Raw genomic sequence first — 8113 nt, 5'->3', positions numbered from 1 at the left:
GCTCTGGGGAATGTCTGCAAGTGATTCCCCAGAGCTCCCAAGGTTGGGATCCCCAGAATCCCCAAGATTCCCCAGAACTCCAGGCTGGTCCTGGGGAATGTCTACAAGTGATCCAGCAATGTGACCAGCCTTCCAGTCTCCCAACAGCAGATATCAGTACAAGATCTGATGGGGTGGTAGGGAAGTGATGTAGACTCTGTAAGATTCTCATTGTTATAAATAGCCTTAGTGTGTTGGCTTTCTCAGAAAGTTGTAGTAAAAATCAACAGGTCATATGGGCAGACGGAAGACCTCCTGGTTAGCCAGGGTGATGCAGGCAATATTGATAGCTGAGGTCACACAAAAGTTTTATCCTTCCTGGGTGCTGTGTTGCTCTGCCTGCAGATGCCATAATGTACTGTGTTGATTGGCCTCCACACAGGAGGTTGTGCACCAGCTGCGGTGATAGTAGTGGGATTTGTGCTTGCCTTACGTTACCCAGAGAAGGTACTCTGGTCTTTCAGGCAATAGGCATGGCCATAGAGCTTCCAAAAGCCTCTGCTCTTTGTGTTCTGTTACAAAGTTGGTTAGAAAGCAAAGCTGTATGGGGGCTGGGTCGGGCAAGTCTGCACTCTGGCTGCCCATGTATGGGCACAAGCAGCCACCCCAATGAGGATTGGATGGCAGTTCCATGGCCACTAGGATGATGCTTCAGTGAGGAGTACAGCTGCTTCTGCTGAACAGAAGAGTTCACATGGGGAGTAGGGAGTAGCAGGCAGCAGTAAGCCCCACCCAGCTCCCACACATGTGTCAAGACAGGCTTCGCACCTGCAGTATTCCACCTGCAGCAGCTACCTGGTTTACAGGCAGCCTGCGCTCAGAACGCAAAATGACCCCAGGCCATTTACGTTCCTGAGGGAGACAAACCCCAGATTTCAGGCCATGTCCCACCCATTAGTCCCATGAGGCAGGGACACCCAGCTCCTGTGCCCAAGGCTTTAGCAAACTTTCTACTTGTGCTTGAGTTCTGGACAAGAGGTTTTATCCCTACTCAGGATTACATCACAAATTTCAGTTGGGAGCTTCTCTTAACCAGTGATTGCCATGTGAGTTAGCTGGCTGACTTCTGCAAAGTCCTCTGTGCCATAGGATCAGGAATGGCTTCCCCCATCCGCACTGGTGACTGGGAGGGCATGCAAAGCATGTCCTGATGCTGTTCCTTCTCATATACTCCCCACTGCTCAGTTTGTCAGCTCCAGTGCTGAGTAGGGTTAGGGCCTTCCTCCGTGGCCTGGACTTCCAGGTTCCCCAGTGGGAGTGCATACACCTGATGCAGTTCCTGCCACCTTCCTGCTGGAGACTTACGGTTTTCCACCTGGCTCATGGTGTAGGTTGCAGCCACCACTTCTTTCAAAGGGTCTGTAGTTTCTTTTATTTTTTCTGTTAAGTTCCTGTGTTGCTTCTTGGAAAAAAGCGCACAGCATGTCTCTGCACTATTTAGTCTTTCCAAGTGGGAGATGCACAGTAAGAAAACCTTCAGTATAACATCTTGAAAAACTACTAACAAGGGAATTTTAAATAAGAAAACCAATCAGTTAATGGCCAAAATAGAAAAAAGAAGAAGAAAATAGACTTCCCTAAGCAAGAGGGAATTGTGTGGCACTCTGCTCCTGGATTTAATGTGCACAATTGACCTCCTTGGCCTCTAAGCTGCCAGCCTGGAAGTTCACCCGCAGCTCTCCTTGGTCTGAAGTCTCCTTGGCCACACTGCAGATATAGACTTGACAGGCTTCAAAATTAATCTCTCTGTGTGTGTGTGTATATATATATATATGTATATATATACACACGTACACATATATACCATATATATATGCCTTATATGTATACACAAACACACACACACACACACGTGCACAAAATATGCACACATTCTATTGGTTCTACTTTTCTGAAGAATCCGGACTAATGCAACCACTAAGAGTTGTGCATTTTTCAAAGAACATTAACTTTAAGAGATTTTTTTTGTAAGGAAGAGTCCACACATATACTTTTGTAGTTTTAGAAATGTTTTATTTATTAAAACTTATATATCTAGAGGAAAAATCTTACAAGCCACTTTACCTCAAGAATTTAAACTTCATTTTTGACTTCAGTATCAAGTTCCCTTAGGAATTTGTATTTTAATTCCAAATTAATATGAAAGATTTTTCTGAATTCTTCAAATCTGTAAGTTGCAGATGAAACATTTCCAAAAGTGAGTGGAAAACTTACTGCTAAATTTACACTAAAACTTATTTCTAAATTATGTTATAAATCATCAATGCCACATGCTTAATTATATTTTATGTTCTTATTTATTTTTATGTTTTCCTAAGATTGTTATTAGCTGTCCTTTATCTTTTTACTAAGGTCTCTGTAATATTACTTAGACATGATTCTAAAGCTAACTTCCAGCATAAAATAATATGAATATGTACATAGGCCAGCCACGTTTATAATATATGGGCATATTCTTATTCTTATTTGAAGAATGAATTTTGGGAGCCTCCCCTAAAAATATTAGAATAGAAGCCCTCAAGTAGTTTGAGACTCTTTTCTATAGTTACATGTCAGGGTTTATGATACCACGGCATTTTAAAAATAGATGTGTCACATCGGTTTTACTTTTTGTAATTGATGCTTCCCTCTGGAATGATGTGATTTCTGGTTTCAGTCAAGCAATATAACATAATTGATTTACTGCCACTGTAATATAATAATTGAGTCAGTTAAGATTACTTCAAAAGAATGTATTTTATAGGAATTTTAGTATGATTAGTGGGAAATAGAACATGTATTTTAGAAAACCAGAAGACTGAGTTGGCATAAATACTGTTCTTTTTCAGAACATTGCCTAAATCGGGCATCTTAGAATTACACTGTTGAACTCTGTTTCGGTTGCATTACTGTGTGTTATAACCTCTATTGATTTTATTCCTTGCACCCACTTACCGTGTTAGTGTCCGTGATTGCCAGTGTGGATTTAATCTTTCTTCTCTGTGTGAAACTCCTACATTTTCTGGGCCTACTTGCCTAATTTGGTTTCTTGCATTTTCTTCCTTTACTGCTTATGCCAATTCAAACCAGAGAGTATTTATGTTTATAAACATAAATTACATTAGTACTGTCTTACATTGAAAAACTAATCAAAATTAATTGCCACTTGTCATATTCATCTTTTTGTTTTTTTAAATTTTATTCATATTGATAAATCATAATTTTATACATGTATGGGGTAAAATACAATGCTTCAGTACACGTATACATTGTGGATTGAACATCTCAGACTAATTATTATGTCCACCACCTCATATACTTATCACTGCTTTGTGGTGAGAACACGTAAGATCCACTTTTAAAATGATTTTGAAATACACAAAACATTACTGTTAACTGTAGTCACCTTGTCCTGTAGTAGTTCACCAGAACTTATTCCTCCTGTCTACATGAAATTTTGTACCCCATGATCGACATTTCTCCTTTCTCCACCCACCCTGACCCAGTCACTGGTGACTACTATTGTACTCTCTACTTGGAGGAGTTCTAAATTTTAGATCCCACTCATAAGTGGGATGACGCAATATGTTTTCTTCTGTGCCTGGCTTATTTCACTTATCATAATGAAATATCACTTCGTATATTATACATTATGCATTATATTACAATGGTCATTATCCAAAAGATGAAAGTTATCAAACATTGGCCAGGATGTGGAGTAAAGGGAACTCTTATATTCTGTTGATGGGAATGTACATTAGCACAGCCATTTTGAAAAACAGTATAGAGTTCTCTCCAAAAACTAAAAATAGAATTACCATATGATCCAACAATTCCACTTCTGGGTAGATGCTTACAGGAATTTAAATCGATATGTTGAGGAGATATCTGTGCTTTCATGCTCATTGCAGTATTATTCACAATAGCTAACATGTAGAAACAACATAAGTGCCCATCAACAGATAAATCGATAAAAGAAAAAGTGGCCTATAGTACACAATGGAATACTATTCAGCCTTACAAGAAATGTAGTTCTGTCACCTGCAACAACGTGAATGAACCTAGAAGACATTATGCTAAGTGAAATATCCGTTTGTTGAATCACACCTGTACATATATATTCTCTCTATAAAGTTATCTATTAAAAATAAAAATAAAATATCTATTGATCAATGTGTACTCATAGACTTTTATTTTTGAAATTGTTTCACTTTGCCAAAATAATAATTATTTTTTAAATGATGATAATTGCCCTTTGATGCTCAGAAGGTCACAATTTAAATGTAAAAGTCCTTGTAAGTTCACCCCTGTAAAATAAAGAAGAGCTCTGGGAATTATACAGTGAATTACAAAAATCATATGTATGGCATCTTGATGAATTTTTTTCTTAATCAAGAAACTTATGTAAGAGGCATAGCAAGGTCATGCCTTTCTGGGTCTCATTTGTACTGAGTTATTTCTTGGATTCCTCTGGATCTTTGTGATAATTCTTCTTGCGGGGGGGAAAGCATGTAGAACAATGTTTAAGATATTCTGTTCAGGGAATGGAAAGTGATGAATGTCAGCTAGTTATTAACCATAGGAAAATATTAAAAATTGAGCACAATTCTTCCTAGTTCTAGGAACTATATAGATACTCTTCTATATGTATCAGTTAGCCAAATCTTAGGCTAATGAGGTAGGCTGTTCCTCACTTTATGAAGGTATAGGAGAGGTTTTGGGCTTAAGGTTTATGTTTGTTTTTAATAAGAGAGATAGGAAATTCAATTCAAATTCTTATATATTCAGAAGTTTTTCTCCTAAATTTTCCTAATTTTCTTATTGCATGTGTCTGTAACTGTCACGTATCAAGAGGGGGACTGATCATGATAAAGCACAATGGTAACTCTGTTTGAAATACAAAACACTCCATCTATGGTCGTCTTTGTTTCTCCTCTAGTGGAGATAATCTTGATTTATGGAAGAAGTTTTTTCAGAGCCTCTTTCACATCCTTATTCCTTAGGCTGTAGATCATGGGATTCAACATGGGGAATACCACAGTGTAAAATGTAGAAACTATTTTGTCCATATCAAAAGAATAGCTAGATCTGGGGACAGCATAGATGTAGAGAATGGAGCCATAGTATAAAGTGACAGAGGTCAGTTGGGAGGAGCATGTGGAGAAGGCTTTCAGGCGGCCCTGGGAGGAGGAGATCCTCAAGACAGTGGCGATGATAAAGAGGTAGGAGGCCAGGATGAGCACCGCGGGGCAGATGACATTGGAGGCCAGCAGGAAGTACATCAGAACCTTATAGCCGCCCTTCTCGCCACAGGCCAGCTTCACCAAGGGAAGTAAATCACAGAAAAAGTCATCAATGATGTTTTCATGGCAGAAGTTAAAGGAAAACGTTTTCTTGGTGATGATTGAAGAGTTAATAAAGCCACCACAATATGAGACTGCTACCAGCAATGCACACAGCTTTATGGACATGGCCCGAGCGTAAAGCAGGGGCTTGGAGATGGCCACGTAGCGGTCATAAGCCATGGCAGCCAGCAGGTAGCACTCACTACAGGCCAGCCCTGCAGAGAAGAAGAACTGACACAGGCAGCCAGCAAAGGAGATGCTTTTGTTTTCAGAGATGCAGGTCACTAGGATCTTTGGGGTGTAGACAGAAGAATACCAGAGATCCAGAAATGACAGATTTCCAATGAAAAAATACATGGGTGTGTGGAGGCCGGAGTCATTACAGATCAACACGATGAGGGTGATATTTCCTACCATAGTCAGAGAGTACACGCCAAGGAACACCACGAAGAGGCCCAGCTGCATCCCTGGATCTGTGGTGAAGCCCAGCAGGATGAAGTCAGTCACTGTGTGATTGCTCCTGTGCATGGCTGTAAGGAATCTCACCTACGCGGAAAGAAAATGAGCTCAGTTTGCATCACATATTCTATAATAAACACAATAATAACAATAATTGAGACACCAATTTTAAATGTAATTATGTATTGCTTATGATGACTTGAAAATCTATCCACTCTCTTCAGGATTTTCTTCATATAGAACTACAAATGTTCTATTGAAATATGTAAAGAGAAATATATCTAGCATACATCTTTCTTACACTGTAAAGACAATTCTTGACACACTAACTTCTCATTAACCTAAGTCATTTTGTAGGTAAATAAATTAAAATTCAAGTGTACACGATTTTTATTTGTATGCTCTTTCTTTTGGGACCTAGGAAAGACACTCAGTTCACACTCAACTCTCAATATTAGCATTAATAAACATTAATATTAGTAAACAGTGTTATTTCTGAGTAAATATAGAACAATATAAGATTGTTCCACTTGAGCTTTTCCTACCTCTACTCCATTCAAGTTTCAATGATCTCACATGGCTAAACCGAATGATGAAGTTCTCATCTGATTAGGTCTATCTGCAGCGTTTGTCATAGTTTCTCGCTCCTTCTCTGCTGGAAAATCTTTACTTGGTTTTCAGGTTGTCATACCTGTCTGGTTTGCTTCCACTTTTCTTGCTGCACGTGTCTCAGTGCTATAAAACTGACTTTTGAATTTTGGAGTGCCCCCAGAATCAGCGCTTGAACCTCTTATCTTCTCCATCTGCATCCAGTTTCTGGTAATCTCATCCAATCTGATGACTTTAAATGCTTCTACATGCACATGACTCCAATGTTACCTCCCCTGACTATGCCTCCTCCCTGAAGTGAGACTCATGGATTCCAATGCCCAATTAATATTTCTTCCCTAATGTCTCCTGGGCATCTTAAGAAAATTGAGTTCACAGGGAATACTGTTTTATCATTGTATTCTAAGAGCTATATTATTTGCTTAAGTGTTATCATTAAGAAAAAAATTTTACTAACAATCGTCCCTAACCTTATCCTCATTCAGTCTTCTCCACTGCAGTAAATGGCATTATTCCACATTAGGGAGAGTTGTTTTATATTATTCTTGACCACTTTCTTTCTTTCACTCTGTCGCTTATTAATTAGCAACATCTCCTAGATTCTACGTTCGAAATATATCTAGAACATGGCTAGTTTCTCCAGCTCCAGTGTTTTTGTGTCCGGAATTGGTGGGTTCTTGGTCTCACTGACTTCAAGAATGAAGCTGCGGACCCTCGCGGTGAGTTTCAGCTCTTAAGGTGGCGCGTCTGGAGTTTGTTCCTTCTGATGTTCGGATGTGTTCAGAGTTTCTTCCTTCTGGTGGGTTTGTGGTCTCGCTGGCTTCAGGAGTGAAGCTGCAGACCTCCGCGGTGAGTGTTACAGCTCATAAAATCAGTGTGGACCCAAAGAGTGAGCAGTAGCAAGATTTATTGCAAAGAGCAAAAGAACAAAGCTTCCACAGTGTTGAAGGGGACCCAGCAGGTTGCCACTGCTGGCTCAGGCAGCCTGCTTTTATTCTCTTATCTGGCCCCACCCACATCCTGCTGATTGGTAGAGCCGAGTGGTGTGTTCTGACAGGGCGCTGATTGGTGCGTTTACCATCCCTGAGCTAGACATAAAAGTTCTCCACGTCCCCATCAGATCAGTTAGATACAGAGTATGGACACAAAGGTTCTCCAAGGCCCCACCTGAGCAGCTAGATACAGAGTGTCCATTGGTGCACTCACAGACCCTGAGCTAGACACAGGGTGCTGATTGGTGTGTCTGCAAACCTTGAGCTAGATGCAGAGTGCCGATTGGTGTATTTACAGTCCTTGAGCTAGACATAAAGGTTCTCCAAGGCCCCACCAGAGCAGCTAGATACAGAGTGTCGATTGGTGTATTCACAGACCCTGAGCTAGACACAGGGTGCTGATTGGTGTATTTACAATCCCTGAGCTAGACATAAAGGTTCTCCACATCTCCACCAGACTCAGGAGCCCAGCTGGCTTCATCCAGTGGATCCTGCACCGGGGCTGCAGGTGGAGCTGCCTGCCAGTCCCGCGCCGTGCGCACGCACTCCTCAGCCCTTGGGTGGTCGATGGGACTGGGCGCCTTAGAGCAGGGGCGGCGCTCCTCGGGGAGGCTGGGGCCACACAGGAGTCTGTGGAGGGGGTGGGAGGCTCAGGCATGGCGGGCTGCAGGTCGCGAGCCCTGCCCCACG

The 8113-nt window shown here is 41.0% G+C and overlaps 1 protein-coding gene across 1 annotated transcript; it reads right to left on the bottom strand.

Moving 5' to 3' along the window:
- Positions 1–4973: 4973 nt before the first annotated feature.
- Positions 4974–5891, bottom strand: LOC100597197 (olfactory receptor 9G1-like). Its single transcript, XM_003282381.2, has one exon. It carries the CDS (start codon positions 5889–5891, stop codon positions 4974–4976), a length of 918 nt encoding a protein of 305 aa, XP_003282429.2.
- Positions 5892–8113: the final 2222 nt, after the last annotated feature.

This window comes from Nomascus leucogenys, chromosome 4, assembly GCF_006542625.1.
Source record: "Nomascus leucogenys isolate Asia chromosome 4, Asia_NLE_v1, whole genome shotgun sequence".
Lineage (NCBI taxonomy): Eukaryota > Metazoa > Chordata > Mammalia > Primates > Hylobatidae > Nomascus > Nomascus leucogenys.
This window is presented reverse-complemented; position numbering and strand designations above follow the sequence as displayed.

Excerpts from the sequence above, each read along its gene's own strand:
- LOC100597197 (XM_003282381.2), bottom strand. The coding sequence starts at position 5,891 with ATGCACAGGAGCAATCACACAGTGACTGACTTCATCCTGCTGGGCTTC.